At 35.9% G+C, this 19,941-nt stretch overlaps 1 protein-coding gene across 2 annotated transcripts in view; it reads right to left on the reverse strand.

The window, feature by feature from the left end:
- limd1a (LIM domains containing 1a) overlaps nt 1-19,941 on the reverse strand; it is a 28,785-nt gene that overhangs the window by 5,264 nt on the left and 3,580 nt on the right. For both annotated transcript variants that reach the window (XM_058747280.1, XM_058747281.1), the window contains exons 2-5: nt 10,901-11,002; nt 2,471-2,538; nt 1,578-1,640; nt 347-477 (exon numbers count right to left, since the gene is read on the reverse strand). In XM_058747280.1, coding sequence (XP_058603263.1) covers nt 347-477; nt 1,578-1,640; nt 2,471-2,538; nt 10,901-11,002 — 364 coding nt within the window. The remainder of the gene's footprint in view (nt 1-346; nt 478-1,577; nt 1,641-2,470; nt 2,539-10,900; nt 11,003-19,941) is intronic.

Below are 19,941 nucleotides of genomic sequence, written 5' to 3' on the forward strand. Positions count from 1 at the left end.
AAAATATGACATCTGAAAGTGAAGGCTAAAACCCACAATCATTCTAAGTTAAGGCCGTTTAGATGATTGAAAATCTCCAGTGACACTGCAAAATAAACCTCACTGCATGTCAATGCGAGTTTGCAAAGAGACAATGTACTGCAAAAAATAACACCAAGAAAATACTTCTTTTTGTAGAGTTATGCTTGTGGTCTGCACATAAAAACAAACACATGGCACAACCACTGCAGTTTTATGAACTTAAGTCTTCTGGACATAATCTGATCTGATCAAACCATCAATGAATAAACACATTTAAATGTATAATGAAGAATTGTGATTGGCCTGCAGCTCCACACAAACTCACCTGTGATAGTCCTTCACGCAGTAGATCTTGTTCTCTGTGTCCACAGTGAAAGGCACTCCATCCAGACTCTCGTTACAGATGGCGCAGCGGAAGCAGCCTGGGTGGTAAGACTTTCCCAGCGCCTGCAGGATCTGAGGAGGAACACCATGTTCACATGCTGCCAAACAACACACAACCAACAGCGACACATTTTGTGTGATATGCCTCCTCTCATGACAGTATGACTCTATGAGAGGAGATGGGCATCTGTGTGTGAGAAAACATCTTTATATTTAATGTTAAGACATTTAAAATAATAATTTGATACAATGAACTTATTGTGTACCAGTGTTATCTCATTATGACTGATATAGTTATAGTTTCTGTTAATATTTTGAATTAGATTTTTTTTATATTTTCACTTCAATTTTAGTCGAAGTTTTAGTACTGTTGTTGTGTTTTTGTTATTTTTAACAGTATATTGTTATGCATTAATTAGTTTTATTTATTTTAGTACTCCTAAACTAAACAAAAATGAGAAGTGTTGCCTTGGCTACTAGCTGAAAAAAAAAAAAAAATAATTTATATTTATATTTATTTTATTTTATTTTATTTTATTTATATATATATATATATATATATATATATATATATATATATATATATATATATATATATATATATATATATATATATATATATATATATATATATATATATATATATATATATATATATATATATATATATATATATATATATTTTTTTTTTTTAGCACATCACCTATAAATTAAATAAGTTCAAGCTGAATTGTTTTTATATTTAATTTTATTTAACATTTATTTTATTTAACAGTCTTTTTTATGGTTTTAGTTTATGATAATAAACCTGTTGCATGCAAACATGTTTTAAATTGTACTTGCGTTTAAAAAAAAATACCTGCATGTAATTACATCTTAAAACTAACCACACCACAAAACCAGTCCCTAATCTTAACCGCATCCCACCTCCATAGCAGCAAATGTGTTTTGCAATACAACAAACACAGTAAGTACATTGTACCTAACAACTAATTTTTTGACGCAAGTACACAAGTTAAATCACCTAAAACACAGCAAGACTATTAGATTTAGCCAAATCTATGTAAAGAGCACTGTATAAGGAGCTTTATAAATTAAACCCAACCAATTCCTTCAAGCTCTGTAGTGTGATATTGTGACTAACGCAGGGTGTGGAGGCACGTCAGACTCACCATGTCCATGATTAAATGTCCACATACGTTGCATTTGTCAGCAGACTGCTGGAACCCAGAGTACTATCAAAGACAAGAGTGAAGACCGAGGTGAGACTCTCATTCCTTTCCGTCACTTCATTTTCTCTAATACACACAACATTAACAGCTCAGATATAACAATTCATCTAATTTAAGAACCTTAAAATAACACAAACTGTACTTTTTGGTCTGGAATGCTGTTTCACCTCATTTGAAGCACCCTCCCAAATATTTTGGGAAAGTTGCCATTTATGCACCTATAAGAGCTGGATGTGTTTTTAAAAAGCATTATTTATTTTATTTTTTTTGCTTGTCTAAGGAAATTTTTTTTATTTTCAACCAGCTACACAATACATACATGAATGCGGCATACCTAACCACCTCGCTAGACTACACAATTATATGCACAAAACATTTAACAGCTGACCCCAAAAGTCTATTTTTTCCACTGAAGCAAAGTTTTAGGATTCTGAAAAGTTTTAAATAAAAAGAAAAGCTATGACATTTATTATAAGCTATAACAAATCTGTGACATTATGTAGAAACTCTCTGATTTTCTTGATTCTCAAATATCATCATCATCATCCTTTCCTTTTGTATAAAAATTAACAAGGAAGCCAAAATAAAAACATCTCAGACTGCTGAAGCCCACTGGTATACTTTGAAACAATTAAGCCAAGTTGAGCTGAGGTGAGCTCATAAGATGTGGACTCATAACCAGGTTCATGTTTTGAAACCTGACACCTCATAATGTCTTTAAAGACATGCTTTAGATAAGATGACACATTCTTCTGACATAACCGTGAGCTATGGTTGTAAGACATGTCGAGACATCAAAACCCCATTAAAAAGAAGAGGGGAAGACAGCATACCAGGAAGTCCTCTTCACAAAAGACTTTCCCACAGACGTAGTAAAAGGCTTTCCCTCGGAGCTTTCGGCCTGCAGAAAACACACAACAAAGACGTTTACCATCACTTCATTATGGGACACTGATAATTAATTAAAATCAAAAAGCAAAATGTCGTTTTCATTTTAGTTAGTTTCAGTAATTTTATTGTGTTTGTTGTTTTTTTTATTATTTCTATATGAAGAGTTCATTTGCAAAAACAGATAACTTACAATTAATCTCAAACAATTAGGTAATTGATTGGGTAAAAATAACAAAAAAAAATACAGCTAACACAATATCAGAGTTATCAGAGTTATCTGTTTTTGCAAATAAACTTTTCATACATTTCTAGTTTAGTTATTTTTTAGTATATCAAGTTCAACTACATTCAAACACAAATATATACATATACACGCATATATATATATATTTTTTTTTTTTATGGTTTAAAGTGCCAATTTCAGTTAACTATTATAGCCCTGGGCAATGAGGTGTTGATTGGATTTTCTTTAAACTTTTTATTACCTTTTTCCAATAAAAGGACACGAGGCTATCACATGACCTTACATGCTTTCGGCTCAAGCATAATCGCTGAAGACTGCAGATGTGTAAACACTCACTGCCATTATCTTTGTTGTTCTCTGTTCTCACTTAAACCTTCAGCGTAAAGCTCATTAGAAAAATACCTAACACTGATATAATTTAATCTGATACATGTTTACAAGTTCGAAAATAAATCAGAGGCTAAACTCAAAGCACATGAGGGAAAGGCTTATTGAATCCAATGAACACACAATAAACACATTAAGAAAGTGTCAGCACTTTGCTAAACGTGCCGTTCAGACACTCGCTGCCGTTTTCCAGCCCATGGTGAGGACTTCCTGTCCCAATCTGGACTGTTTTTGGCTTTTTACCTCAACAGACAGACAGACAAACCCTCCCCATTCAGACAGACCCCGTCCCACAGGAAAGGGGAACATTCCGCACATTTTCTGCAGAGGGGGGTTCAGGCCGATGCAGTTAACCCTTATAAACCAAAGCTCAATGAAAGCCTTCATGCTGTTGCCATCCAGGCTCAGTGGAACACAGTCAACCTAAACACACTTTACAGGGCCAATGAGTCTGCTGGCAACAGGAACGTTTACTTTAATGCTGAAACCATCACTGCTCAGCTGGATTTTTCAAATGATGCTTGGCAGAAACGGTTTTGTGTGCTGAGACACTCAAGTGCACAACCATTCAAAAGTTCTGGGCAGTAAGATGTCGCTTCTGCTCACCAAGGATGCATTTATGTAATCAAAATATTGTGAAATATTCATTTAAAATAGATGTTTTCTATTCGAAAACTAGTCACTAGTAATTTTATCCTTTAAAAGTCATTACATTTACATTTATGCATTTAGCAGACGCTTTTATCCAAAGCGACTTACATTGCATTCAAGTTACAGTTTTTACATTTGATCAGCTCTTGCTTTCCCTGGGAATCAAACCCATGATCTTGGCGTTGCTAGCGCCATGCTCTACTATTTGAGCTACAGGAAAGTCATCCTTGACAATCAAAATGACATATTTAAACATTTTTGGAAATGGAAATAATTTCTTTAGGTCTTAAAATGGCTTGAATGTACGTCATAAATTAATATGCAAATTAGTCCCCACCTCCGCATTTTATGTGTTGCTCTCTACAACGTCAGACATGTAATGGAAACTGATATCATTAGCCTTTGGCTTGACTACATTATCAAACAGCTAATAATGTAACTCAAGCCATGTTCCCATTCACCATCTCAGCATCCTTAGGTTGATAGTGATATTAAAGTCAAGTTGACAGAATTGATTACATGTTTGTGATGGTAAGAAACGGGTGTTTTCAAACCACATTTTTGAGACTCTTTGGTTCAACGCAGTTTCAAGGAGAAAATACTCTGCAATGGTGTTGACAGATGAAATTGCATAGGATTTGTCTTGAAAAATATTAAAAACACCAGACAGAGATAGAAACATTTAAAAAAAAAAAAAAAAGGTTTTAAAAAGGTGACATATCATGAAAACCTGACTTTTTCCGTGATTAAGTGCTGTAATCAGGTCCCCAAGTGCATCTACCAACCCAGAAAATGTGAAAATGATTAATCCAGTACATTTTTTTTTTTTTTTTGTTATTTGGAAAGCCGTTCTCTGGAAGCTTGTGAAAAAAGGAGCCACTCAAATTTCGCTCCCCCAGTGACATAGATAGAGGATCTTATTATAATATTACCGCCCCTAAATCTGCACGTTTCCACCCACAGATTTATTTCCTGTCTATTACGCTGCTGCCACACAGATCTAATATAAACATTAGATTTCTTTCACATCGATTTAAATCGTAAATCGGATTTTTTTTTTAGGCCAAACCCTAATAGTTGCCCTTTAAATGTTAAAACAGAGGTCTTTAAAATCTAATTTATTTCTGTGATGGCCGTTACTCCTTCAGAAATCATCCTAATATGCTGATTTGATGCTCAAGAAACATTTCTGATTATTAGCAATGTTGGAAACCATGTCGTGCTACTTTTTTTTTTCTTCCCAAGACCAACAATTACATTATTAAGCCTGGTCAGTGTGGAAGTCTGCAACAGACAATCAGCAGTATGTGAGAAAATGACAAGACATTCTTCTGGGTTAAAAGCTCACAGAAAAAGATCAGTCTGTTGCCAGGAAACAGATGTTAGTCCCAGGGAATGCTGGGAGATGTGGACCAAAGGACTGAGTTCATTTTTCTCCAGAGAGATGAGAGTAAATACAGAGACTTTTCACACACTCACTGCTCATGAGAGGATGTCTGAGGCTTACGGGGGGCTCAAAAACCAGCAAGCACACAAATCCACCAAAAAAGCCATAAGCTACAATAAAAACATCTAATTTAAAAAATCTGATGTCTTTAAACAGTAGTTTCTATGGTAGTTAATGCGTTCAAAAAAAACTGATATACTTGCAGATTCACTGAATTCGATTTTTTGAACGATGGCAGCTAATGAATGAGTGCTTTTGGGAATTGAGAGGAATGTGATAACAGATTTATACAGACTGTACAGAGAAACTGCTCTGTGAAAGGAGGTAAACGTTATTCTCCAGTTTAACTTCAGCTTTATTCTGCAGAGACAAAAACACAGGATTTCTGAGAAACAATCCATTCTGAATCCAATGTCTCCTCAGAAAGAAAATAAAAGCCCTCCCACGTGTCTTCCTCATGGGAGGACTCCGGACTAACGAATGGCCATATTTTACTGAAAGTGAAGCATATGGATCATTTTGCACCTCAAGAGCTTTAGCTACATGCATCTCAATGACGTTCACCAAATGTTAGCAATGCAGACTGGAATTCAGCCACACACTTCTGTTTAATTTGGTACATACCACATTATGTGTGCTTTAAGCAAATTCTCTTTAAGAACGTTATGTGAGAAATGTTGTGATCACATTCTTTAAAACATCCCCTCCAAATTCAATTCAAATGAAAATGACATTATAAATGTGTTCTTTATAAGACATGGCTGATCTTGAATGTTCGTGAGGATGTTTACTTGAAAATACTTGTAAATGATCTCTGTGATCTGTTCTTTTCCATTGCTTTCTGTCAAACAGTCCGTTCCAAACCTGCATGATTTTCTTTCTTCTGTGGATCACCAAAGACATTTTGAAAAAATGAAAATGAAATGTTTGTCTATACAATAAAAATCCTCAACATTGGACCTCAACATTCTTTTAATGTCTTCTTTAATGCTCTGCAAAAAATTCATATAGGTTGGGAATGACACGAGAGAATTTCCATATTTGAGGCAACTAACCCTTTAAGACCAACTAACTGATCAGATAACCAAAGATGCCATTGCTTTGTTATTTTGTTATCTAATGCATTGGCGTTTTTAATGCCACTGTACCTATAAATACACTGGAGGATACAGGATTACCAAGCCACCATACCATCCAATTTCAGATGAAAAACCTCTGTACAGCACTTAAATGTCAGGGAATCCCTGGTGGGTCTGATATTGAGTGCATTTGGACTGGGTCACGAACAAAGCTGCCCTCCTAACAGCTCCAGAACAATGATCTTCTGTCCCTTCACACAAACCACTGCTGCCGTCTCCGCCAAACACCGGGACTTCACAGAGAGGCCACAAAACAAGCCAAATTGAGTTCAAGGCGGCAAATCTTGATTGCCCAGAGGAGATAAAGAGTTTGGGAGTGGTAGAGTCAGTGACTATCTATGAGCTTGTGTTCAGTAAAGACATACAAAGACTCATCTGATGTTCAAAGCAGGGAGTTTGAAATGTAACATACTTTAAGAGCATGTCTTCCCTTGCACTAGTTAGTGCAGCAGACTATGCCATTTCCTGCACAACTTTCTGAAGTCCATGAAGTGTGTCAAAAAAAGAAGCCAGAAATCAAAGCATTTCTTTTAGGCCTGTTGAGATTTTAAGTATTATGGAGGCTTTGAGATGTTTTCCTTCACACTTTCCCTTATATGGGCCGTTTGTGTAGTCTATGATGCTATTTCTAAGTCTCTCTGCTTGACGAAGCCCTCTGATCTAAACACAGCAAGAGTTCTTCTGTAGGATATAACTGAGAGATCAGTTTGAGCGTAGAGGATTGATCCAGCTCAATCTGCAACATAAAAAAACTTTTTTAAATTTTGAATAATTTATAATTTATTAACTTGAGTGACACGCCAAGACTAGGACACTTTAGTTTTGAGCTCGCTGACAGTTTGAGTTGTGGACTTACAATCACAGAAGACATCTATACTAGGGATGTGCATCTCCATAATTGAGGGCAATGCGATATGCATATCAATGCACAGCCAACGATACAATACATTAAATATACATATGAAGCAGCTACCGATGCGATGCAATACGATTCACCACTATTATGATGCAGTGCGATGCAATTTCAATTACATTTAACACAAGGCGATTCAATGCAATAGAAAAAAAATTAAAAATATGATGCTATGCAATTCAATATGGTACAGATAGGTGGCTTTTATTTCTTTGGTTCAGACAGACAGCCGTGTTAATCTTTATGTGACTCTCAGGACACACCTCGGTCTCCATAGTGTTGTGATACTTCACATTCATGTAGCAGCAGTGCTGATGAGAGAACATGCTTGAGAAACAGTTTAGAAAGGAGAAATCAATCTACATAATATACAAATATTAGTCACAAATTATTGGTCACTTTCTAAATAATAAAAACATAGTGCATCTACTAAAACTTATAAATAAATAGTTTTTACCAATGCAAAATATGTTAGAAGCAATGCATCGTGATACAAATGCCAACATTTTTAAAATTGATGCGTCGCATCGTTAACTTTTATGCGGATGCACCGATGCAAATCAGTGAATCTTACCATCCCTAGTCTATACTGTGGAATAAATCATTTACAAAGTGTCTTCAGTATCTGATGGCTAAAACTACAGCCCAACATTTAGTCATTTTGGTGTCTATTTACGGTTTACTGTATTTTATGGAGTATAAGTTGCATTTTTTCTGAAACGTTCTGTGACTTGCATAGTGAAATTAACATCAAGCATTCAAAACATGCACAAAGCAAACTTATTTGAATTTTTCCAAAATGAAAGAGGAACGTTTGCCCAAGTTTATTTGTATTGCATATTTTTTGCTTCAAATAAATGTGTTTAGGCTTTGCATTTATAATAAATGAATTTGTGTTTGTTTTACACCTACAGTTTTCATTCCTGTTCTGAAAATCATAAAATTGAAAAGATTTGTTGTGGAGTGAGGGGAACTAAAATGTTTATAATCTTCTTGAGTATTTTACAGTACTTTTTAAAGTAAAAATGTTACTTACAAACCAATGCGAATTATCTGTGCAAAAAAATAAATAAATAAAATCTGTCAAAATTAACACTATGCAAATAGTTCTTTTTCAGCAACAGTTTGAAGAGAATCTTGAACAAGTTAATATATTTATAGCAAACAGTTGGAATCACTTTAAAGGCACAGACATTTGTAGGGCTCTATGATTTCTAACATGGACTGAATCGCAGAATTTAGTCATAAAAATTACATTTAATAAAAAAAAACTACCATCATAGACACACACACAGGAATAAAATAAAAGGTCTTTATGACAACCTGTCAAAATAAAAGTTTGGGTTAACTTGAAGAAATTGTGAATAGAGAATAATAGCATACTGTATTTCTAAATGCAATAAAAATAGCAGTAATAATAAAATTACTAAAAATGAATATTACAGTTTTTCTTCTGTGTTTTAATTTGAATAAATCAATAAATCAAGTTTCATGGTCTCAAATGATTAGACCTGTTTTTGATTATTAAAATTTAATTAACATTAAAATGGAATCCATAATTAAAACAGGAAACATGGCATTTGGGAAAATATAACAGAATCTGGGAAAAAATAAAATTGTTAAACTGTACAAGTTTTTGCTTTTTGACTACTAAAATTTCATTTTTTACAGAATAGAACAGAATATAATTGTAAAAAAAAAAAAAATAATAAAAAAAATAAACAGATTTAATAGAGTCCTACAGCTGAAGATAAATCCTTTTTCGTTACTGTGTTGGTAAGTATGTACAGCGGGACTGTGCACTTGCAATGCATTGGCCAAGCATTCGTGTCTTCATTTACGTACTGCGCTCTGAGCCAGGAGATCAAACACCTGTTTCTCTCGTTCCCTCTCTGGCTCCAGCTGACCAAACACATCAGACATTCCTCCATCTGCTCATCGGACCCGTCAGCCCACCTCACTCGCACGCTCCCCGCATTCCTCTCCAGCGGGGCAACCGCTCTCTCCTGCGCAACTATGCGCTGCGCATTCTCACTATCTTTAGTCTCGTAATCCGTGTAAACAGGTGGAGGTACACGCGGACACGTTTACTGCGCTTATAACAAGACTCTGGACACACACAGAGAACAAAAGAGCCGTTGCAGAGAGCGACGCCGTGGGTCAGAGGCAGTCATGCAGAGGAGAAGCTCAGGAATGCTAATTTTCCTTCAAATAGCTGCCAGTCCCAGGAGCCGGAGCGGAGCTAAATAAAGTGTGAGGAAGCAAGACTGGATGAATGCATGGAATGAAGGTTTATCTGAACTTCACCGCAGTGCATGGGCTCTGTTTAGTTTAGTTCAGTCAGACCCAGTGCTGTTTCCTGTCAGCCTATATGCTCCGAACACACACATACACGCCCGAACCACAAGCTAAATCATTGACAAAACACAGACAAACTGAGATGAAGCCTGACATCCAACACAGACCAGACCTACTGCTTCAAATATCGGACCGTCAAACATAAATCTGTGCACATACATATTAGCAACAAACAGGGACAAAAGATTCCATCATAACACCTGAAACAATAGATTGCTAATAGATTATAAATCTTAATTGATAAGCCTTGTGATGGTTAAAAGTAAACATCAGAGGAACCATAAATTAAAACAAATAGTCACTACTGTCAAGTATGAATGAATGTTTAGAAAAGAACACAATTCATAGTAATGAACAGCATACAGCTATATTTACCTTACACCACTCAAAAGTTTGGGGTCAGTGCTGTTCTTTTGAACGGTTTCCACAAAAAATATGAAGCAGCGCAACTGTTTTCATCATTGATAATAATCAGAAATTGCTTCTTGAGCAGCAAATCAGTATATCAGAATGATTTCTGAAGGATCATGTGACACTGAAGACTGGAGTAATGATGCTGAAAATTCAATTTTGATCACAGCAATAAATAATATTTTAACATATTCAAATATACATCAGTTGCTTTAAATTGTAATAATATTTCACAATTACTGTTTTTTTTTTTTTTTTATCAAATAAATGCAGCCTTGGTGAGCAGAAGAGACTTATTTTAAAAGCATTAAAAAAAAATCTCCTTATTTCATGACAGTGAACAGCACAAACCACATGGAATCTCATCTTTACGATTCTGACTTGGGCCACTTCCACATGTGGTCCTAAATCTGATTCAGGTCAGATGTTTTGCAATGCGACCGCAGTCTGAACGGTCCTATCGGAATTCATGCAGCATTTATATCACACTAGATCGACATTTGTCATAACTCCACAAGATTTTATACACCAGTAGTTACGATCACTCAGTGAACATGACAGACAGTTGTGGATGCAGTCAGTGGAGAGACGCAGAGGTGTTGAACTTATTAGTATTGCAGTGACAGCTCTATACAAGCTAAACTTACAAGGTCCTATCGTAAATATTTGAAAACTTTGCTCTGTCTTCTTATCTTTGCTCACGAACTTCGGTGGCACATCAGCTTATAAATGAATGCAAAAAAGATTACTTCAGTAGCCTCCGTGTTTACTTCCGTATGACAGTGCACTTATGTCTTGAGAGAGTTTGTATGAGACACTTACTGCAAGCGCTGCAGGTGAAGCAGCTGTCATGGTACAGGCTGCCCATGGCCTGACACGCCTGACTCGCTCCATACACAGCCTTGCTGCACTTCACACAGCTGCCTGCAAAAGAGCAAGAAAACAAACCAGGTCACACTTCCAATTTCATTCTATACTCCATATTATCATCAATTAAAAATATGTCGGAAGAACTTAATGAAAGAGTGTGTAAGAGAGAAGGCAATGCTGAAGAGGAGTCTGTGCAGAGGTCAGCTGTGTTGTGACACTAACCACAATAGTGTTTGTTCTTCTGGCTGGACAGTCAGTGTGAAGCACCACACTTCTGCCCTCCTCTGACCTTCTCAAGCTCAGTAATCTGCACTTCAGACCCGGACAAACACATACACTACCAGTCAAAAGTTTGGGACACGCCTAAAAAAATTTCTCTCGTTTATTACGATTTCTGCATTTTAGAAAAAATAGTAACTACATCAAACATAGAGATATTGGAGTTATGTAATTACTAGTGCTGTCAATCAATTAAAAAAAAATAAACTAATTAAATCGCACATTTTTCTGAAATTAATCGCGATTAATCCCACCCAACATTTAAGTTTTTAAATATACTTTTATATTGCAATAATTTCACATTCAATCTTCAAATTAAATGTACAAACAACATTTTTTAATATTTGTTTAATGGCATGTTTATGACAGAAGGCCAGTATCACTGATACCAAGTAATACTGATTTCCCTATAAAAACATTTCCCCTAATATTTAACCATTGACTATAGCCAAAAAAACATTACATTATAATCAAGAGCTATCAATTTGAACATTTATTAGACTTTGCCCCTCAGCAGAAATGTACAGAAATTGAATAAAGTTATCAAACACTAAATTCTAAACTAAATACAGATAAATACTTATAGCTTTATAAGTTATTGATTTCCTCTTTTTTTCTATTACTCTTGATGAACAGACATCACAGCAGCTGGTTATTAGGTTGATTTGGCTGCTATTTCTTTAAGAGCTGTCGCTGCTGAGCGTGACGCGGATCTGACACGCATCGTATTTTCTCTCAACTCTCCTCACCTTTTCTGACCCATTTCAGTCTCTACTAATGAGCTGACGAGTTGAATCGGGTGTGTTAGATGAGGGAGACAGTTTTGAAAAGCATTTCAGAGACATGTTCTTGATGTAACTCATATATAACATATTACATGCATGCAGTTTTAAGGCAGCTTTAATCGCCTTTTTGGTAACTTCATGCCTTAACTGATCACGGCATTGCATGCACGTAGTTTGTTTCGCGCTTTGATATGAAATGATAAAGGCCATAAAGCGCATCGGTAACCGCGCTGTTTGACTCGTGCCTGGCGCTGAAGTGAAGCTGGAGCGCGCATCTGAAACATCTCCGGATTGATGTGATCATAAAGATGTTCTGCGACTGAATAAATGCACTTTTTGTCAAGAACAAAACAGACAGAAACAGCAGTTGTGAGTGGGGTGGCCAACCCTAGGCTCCGCCCCTGCGTTAACGGCATTAAATAATTTTAACGCGTTAAACTGAAAAAATTCATCTCCTGCATTAACACGCTAATTTTGACAGCACTAGTAATTACAAATAGAAGTATTGGAATTATGTTAAAATAAAATGTTAAATCAAAATTCTGTTGTATTTCTTATCTAGACCACAGCTCTGCACATTTGATTCACGCTCTCAAACAAGCTTCATGACAAAACTAGCCCAATGGCCAATCAAAAATAAACCAAGACTAGTCAAATCCCAAATGCCACACCTATACCTTAAATACATATTTACAGCCACTGTTCTGCATTATACACAACCTGAAACTTGAAAAATCACTATATAGGCCTAGTAGTAATCATAAACAGTCTGTTTTCATAAAGTAGCTCAAAGGCTCCTCCCAGTGCCCTCCCTGGAAAAACAAAAAGAACTCATTATCTGGAAGAGTTTGTAAAATATAAAATTGGTAAAATATATGCATTATATGCATTACAGTCACATACAATTTATGCAATATGTCAAACCTTTAACCCCTAGGAAAATAATAATAATAATAAAATAAAATAAAAATCAATAGGATTTTTTTTCTATTGACTGATCTTCTGAGACTATCAATTTCCTTCACTCATGAAAAGATAAATAAAAAAAGCTTTTAATTCTGAAGAAAAATAAATACATAAAATACAAAAGGCACATATTATATTTTGTCTACAAAAATAATTAAGATTTCAGATAAAAACTTTTTTAAGAAAGATCAAAAGAAACAGTCATGTAGGCTACATTATTGTTGCTCCCTGCTTCCCCGCCTTCAGAAACGCAGCGATTTTTACAAAAGCTCATAGTTCTGAAAAGTGCAGTGTGCTCTGATTGGCCAGCTATCCAGTGCGTTGTGATTGGTCGAATACCTCAAGCATGTGACAAATGTTACGCCCCTTGCTATACAGTAATTGGAAACACACAGCGTCTCCACGGCAGCAACAATACTACAGCAAGAATAAAAGTTACGCCGCCTTTCTTTGTGTAAACATTTGGCCGGTGTTATGGCCGTCTAACACAGTGACGTATATTTTTGGGGGCATGTTTGAACGAGGCGTTTTAGGAAGGCATGGATGAGTCTTAACTTTTAGAAAGAATATCTCTGTGTTTAAGACTTTAATCTTTGTGACTTTACAGATCTTATATATGTGTGGACATACATTATATATATATATATATAAAGAGTTCAGATGCAAAAGCCTATAAGTGCCGTTTGAAACTTTCAAATAAAATGAGCATTTTTATCAGGCTTCTATGTTTAGGTTCAGTAATTTTACTCTTAATGGCAATGTATAGGTCATTTTCTATGCAATTAAAGTGAAATAACTGAACATAAATTGATTAAAAATGCTCATTTTAGAATAAAACTCCAGACGGCACTTAGAGGCTTTTGCATCTGATCTCTTCATATATACACGGTACGCGTACCGAACCGTACGGTTCACGGGGCAAATTCCAAATGGAAGTGATCTCTATCCCCTTGGAGTGGGGACTTTGGAGTGAACAGGGCACGTGCGAGCCATTATTTAGTCGTTTGGAATGCACTTGGCAAAGGGAACGATCTAATTTCCTCATTATCAGCAGCTGGGATGTTCCGGTGACAACGCAGCACGGCACGCAGCACAGCAGATTCGCTGACCGACACCGGCATAAAAATATATACATTTTATATTTTAAAAAGTTGTATACATATTAGTTTTTATATATTGTATAGCAAAAAAACTTTAAAAATGTTTTAAAATATAAAATGTGTGTTCATTTGCAACAGTTATGCTAGCAACAATAAAAAGACATATGACATTAAGACAGTGACATCTACTGACGCACACCGTGCTGCGTTGTTACGGGGACATCCCAGCTGAAGATTAATATTTGCCCCGTTAATTTTAACATCCCAGCTGAATATTTGCCCCGTGAACCTTTTCGGTTCGGTACGCGTACCGTGTATTTATATATATACGCGTACCGTGCCACCCCTAATATATATATATAGGGGTGACCCCGAATAGTCTAAGATTCGATGCTTCAACAGGAGGAGCCTGATTTGACTCCCAATCTCACAGTCGAATATTCGCAGAGGTGTTATGATCATGCCATTTTGGCTATATGGGGGTGCTCAAACGTCTGATTTCACATAGAACTACTGGTTTTCTCCCGATATGTTAATATACAGATTATTATGATAATACTTTCCATGATCCGTGAGGAGCATCTTGGCGGCAGGGATTTAAATCTTAAATCTTAAAACACGACTCAAACTGACACAGGCAGAGTGAAAGACTGGTAGGGTACAAAGTGATTTCAAAACATCTTGGCCGGTTTATATACAAGATTTATATATTCTTTATCTCGTATAAGATGCATTTGGTTGAGTAAAGCGCTTCATGGTACGGTGATTATCTCTTCTCTTTAAAAAAAATGCTATCAAATGCTTCATTCTGGCCATCTTCAGCGTGCACAGCTCAAAACAGAAATGCAGAACATTAATAACTACTGTCATATACATAACGAGAGCACTATTGTAAAAATGTGAATTCTTAGGGTTTCGCTGACATTTAAAAGTTAACCATCTTTTAATAAAAACATAAAACATTATTTACCCCGTTTGTATCTACGAGGCGTCCGTTACACATTTTCCCTGCCTGTTAACATCAGTAATTATGATCGTCCAATGTCTGACTTGACTCTTGGTAATGTATTTTGCCCCCCGCCCCCAAACATGATTTGACTTTCAGTCGACTATCGGCAAGATACGAAAATTCAGATTCGACTATGAAAATCCTTAGTCGGGGACAACCCTAATGTATACGTAAATAGTAACACTCCAGAGACAAAGGAAAACTTGAAATTGCGTCATATGACCCCTTTAGTAATAAAATAATAATAATTGAATTGCAATGCAAAAAAAAAAAATTCTAAATGCCATACAAGAACTGAAAATATAGTTTGTTTTTCTCATTTCATTGCTGCCCCCCAAGAGTGTAATACTATACTTATGATAGTTCACACACACACACGGTAATGTGAGAGCTAATTAGTAAACAAGCAGACCCTATGACCTTAAGAGAACATTACATTAAGATGAGCTTAAGATAACTGTACAGCTCAAGAGAAATCACAAGACTGGCTGTTAAGAAGGTGAGAGGAGAGCACAAGAGGCTCTTTGTCCATCTCTGCTGGTTCAGGCTGGTCTACGTGGCATACGTAAGGAGAACATTTAAGCAAGCATGAGCTGAGATAACAGCGTTAAACAGACAGAGGTCTGCTCTTAGCCAGCGCTGGCCCCACACAAAAGAGCCTCTGTTTCATCTGGTATTCAGCAAACATCATGCTAACAAGTCCTGCCCACTCAGCAAAGCCTGGTCCAAACGCGCCAAGCACAGTCAGACTTTCTACACAAACACGATCTGCACACATCTGCTTCACAAAAAGGCTTTTCATTGAAACAAGTGTTTGAAGCGATTCATTTAAACGCCATGTAGTAGCACTTTTAAACCGAGTCGATTACATTCGGCACTAGGCACTGAAGTAAATCATACTCCGCAGTACTATTCACAGCAGCTAACGGCAGAATACAGGCTGTTTACACTCCGCATTAGAATACGGATGGAAGTCCCACAGTTGCATTTATACAGTATTTTTTTTTTAAGCATGAAAACTGCATATAACAGAACAGATATCTGAAAATTTTCAGGAGTGAGGACTCACAACCAGGGGTGCGTTTCCCAAAAGCAACTACAGTAAGTTCGCAAGTTCCGTCGTTACCAATAGAGTTCAATGCAACTTACCACCATAGTTAACTAACGATGAAACGCACCCCAGGGTTATTATAGTTAACTAAATATAAACCTATGCAAAAAATAAATAAAAGAAGTGTTATTTTAAATAAGATAAATGTTAACTGAAATACTTTAGTTTAACTCAATGTACTGACAAAAATAAAAAATAATAAATTAAACGATATAGACGTATTTAAAGAAACATAAATAATAAAAATGTCAAACACAACAAAATTATTAAAATTTTAAAATCAAAATGAAAATACAAAAATAAAAATGAATAAAAACCCACTATAATAACATTTAACACAAATCTACATTGTTTGAATATAATGTAGAAAGATAAATGCCAGAATTTATGGTTATTGGTAAGTTAACCAAATGATTATTCAGGGCAAGCCAGAAAATTATCAATAGATCTATCAGAGGGGAAATGTTAGATTAATAGACTAACTAGAGAAAAGTGATCAATAGATTAATCAATTAAAAAAGGTTAGAATTATTACAAGCTTTTTATATGAGTTGCTGCAGATTTTCCAAACTGTTAGACAGATCAAAATGATTGTCTGTGGTAATCGAGCATATTCCAGATGCTGTCAATAGCGGCGAAGATGCACTGAACCTGGAACAAATCATGTGGAGTGAATCTCTAACAAGCTTCCCTCTCTGTTAATTAACACACTATCACAGATGACACGTGCTCACATTCACACTGGACTGTTTCAAACTCATCTCAGATAACATACATCTTGCACATAGATCTATATCGACTCAAAATAACCATTACCAGTAAATGTAGCCCCCTGAGAGCTAGCATGACCAGTCAGTAGATTCCCATCAGAACCAGTGCTATTTGTTTAAAGCATCTAAAATAAAAGACTAAATCTGTTTTTGCTATTTATCAGCCCACGTGTGCTTATTAATACATTCATGCGAGTACAGCCAGGGCCCTAAATTTACACCTACCAAATGCCACACAAGTACAAATTAGCTTTGGCAAATAGGTAACACACAGTTTCTTGCCAGCTGTCCCACCCTTTATTAGGAATAGACACATAATGCATAAACTGAACTGGTTGCGGTCTCAACTATGCAAGGAGAAAACAGATATAATAATCCTGCGATAGAGGGGAGAGAAAAAAAACAAAAAACAAAAAATTATGCAAAATACAGTTAAATTATTAGTAAATGTGTTAAATTATTAACTCAATATTTAATAATAGGAACATAATATCCTGACCATTTAACTAATGTGCAATGAACATTTGGCCACTTGTTTGACTAGTAAAATTATTGTGCAAGTCAAAATTTATGTAAATGTAGAGAAATATTTAACATTTGATTGCATAATATAAAAAAGGCCCATTTTAAAAGAACAAAACGTGATTTTTCCTTTTCCTTCTTAACAGTTACCATTCACTGTAGTGAAGCAGTATTGCAATATTTTGTAAACAATTTCCAGCATTTCACTAATAAAAGTGTTCGTATTTAACATGCATTCACATTAACGCAAAGTGCAACAGGGAAGGGACTGATCCCTTCTTGTAAGCTCAGAGATGTGGATTCACACAGCAATTAAATGATCACATGGCTTTGGTCTCCGTCAAAAAATGTCAGTTCATCCGCCATTGAGACATAGGCCAAACAGTTCATTCTGGACCCAGCGTACAGCCATTCAAGAGAGCAGGACATGAACTCGAGAGCTAAGGGACAGGAAGCCAAGAATCCTAGACAACAATTAAGATAAAGCCATCTAGTCGACAGGCAGATTAAGGAATCCTTCATCAAAAGAGCGCAGGGCACAAAGCATGAATGTCTGCTGTTGGTATGTCTGTGTGCACAAGGCGGGACTCCCTCCCTCCCTCCCTCCCTCGCTCCAGCCCGACTCACATCTCATCCACTGTCTCTTCTAAAACAAAACACAGCAGCAGGGAGAGGCCAAGCATAACCGACTCCAGACAGGGGGGACGCCAACCATTTGGACGTCAGCAGAGGCAAAACCGCTATTAGGCTTCACTAAAGAGTCTTGTAATTTATCATCGTCTCTTTGTCCTCGTTTAGCTACTTTGAAAAATGCAGACATTCCTTAACATCTCGGCGGTGCAACAGCTGTCAGACTGAGACTATAAACACCAGCATGGCTTATTATGCCGTTTACTGCCAACTCAGCATCCAGAACGCTTCAACAGGACACGGGTGGATATCAAACATCCTTCAGTGCCTAAACTTCGTCTTCCCTAATGAATGAAAACAGTCTAGTGTAAAGTCTAATATTATATTATTTTAGGATTATTAATATGGATTTGATTAATCATTTTATCCTTTTCACATTTCTGAGTTTCTCAGAAGCTTAAGTTGTCATGGTTGGGTACATTTTTAGTGAATGGCATCTACAACAAACATCATAGCGTTACCATTTGATCTAATAGCAACAGAAAAAAAACAAAGCATTTCTATGACTTTCCAAAAGAATTGTTTACAGTGGTTAGAAGAAAGATGTCAAATTTGCCATCACTCTCAGCTGTTTTACTAGAAACACTGAAATGTAATGTCAAGGTATAGAACACAAAGTATAGACTTAGAAGTGTGCACTGGATTTAAAAAAAAAATTAAAACTAGATTTAAAAAAAAAAAAAAGTTAGTAAGGATGGAAACATGTCATCGCAGTTTGTGAAAAGGGTCCTTTGGCTGTATTTAGGTTACACAACTCCCATTAATATATATATATATATATATATATATATATATATATATATATATATATAACCAGAATATATACTTTAAAAATCTATTTTTTAAAACTATTGTCTAGGGCTGCAAAACGATTATTGCGATCGATTCAAAATAAAAGTTTGTTTACATACTATGTGTGTGTGTGTGGTGTATATTTACATATATTAAAAATATTTGTATGTAAACACTTGTATATTATTTATATTATATATAAATATAAAATATATCAATCTAACCTATTTTTGCATAATATAGTATTTACATAATAAATATACACAGAACACACACATATAGTATGTAAAACTTTTATTTTGAATCGATTAATCGTTTTGCAGCACTACTGTTGTCCAAAGGTGCTTGCTATGGCCTGAATGACATTTGACGTTTTCAAGGCTTTGAGAGCTCTTTAAAAAAAAAGAATACTGCGTGGGTTTGACGATGAAAGCAATGCATTTTATTCACCCACTCCTCAGTTTACGAAAAATACTTGATTTGTTCAGTTCATGCAAGGCCAAAGACAGCATTTGTCACTCAATCTATGTTCTAGTATGAATCAGAGAGAGCGAGAGAGAGAGTGACTGACTGTCAAGCCAAAAGTACAGTACAAAGGTCACGAGGATATGAGCTGCGCGGCAAACACTCCATGTGCTCCCCGGCTTCATTTAGTTAAATTTAAACCAGCTATTCCCTAGTGACCACATTATACAGTCCATGTAAACAACAAATGTCCGGAGACATGCTTAGAGGAAACTATGTCTATGTAGGCTCAGGCACAAGAATGCTAATGTTTGTGTCTATATTGCATGTCTGTATCTCTTCTTCAATCACAGTAACATATACTAAAGATACTTCACGCACTCTACAATGGCTCTGTGCTTTTCCAGCAGGAAATTCCTTGAGCGAGACTGAATGATTTACAAGACCTCAATGGAAACAGCAAGTGCAACTAGGGACGGCTAGACCATCACGCTTTATATCTGA

The sequence above is a fragment of the Onychostoma macrolepis genome, chromosome 16 (genome assembly GCF_012432095.1).
Source record: "Onychostoma macrolepis isolate SWU-2019 chromosome 16, ASM1243209v1, whole genome shotgun sequence".
NCBI lineage: Eukaryota > Metazoa > Chordata > Actinopteri > Cypriniformes > Cyprinidae > Onychostoma > Onychostoma macrolepis.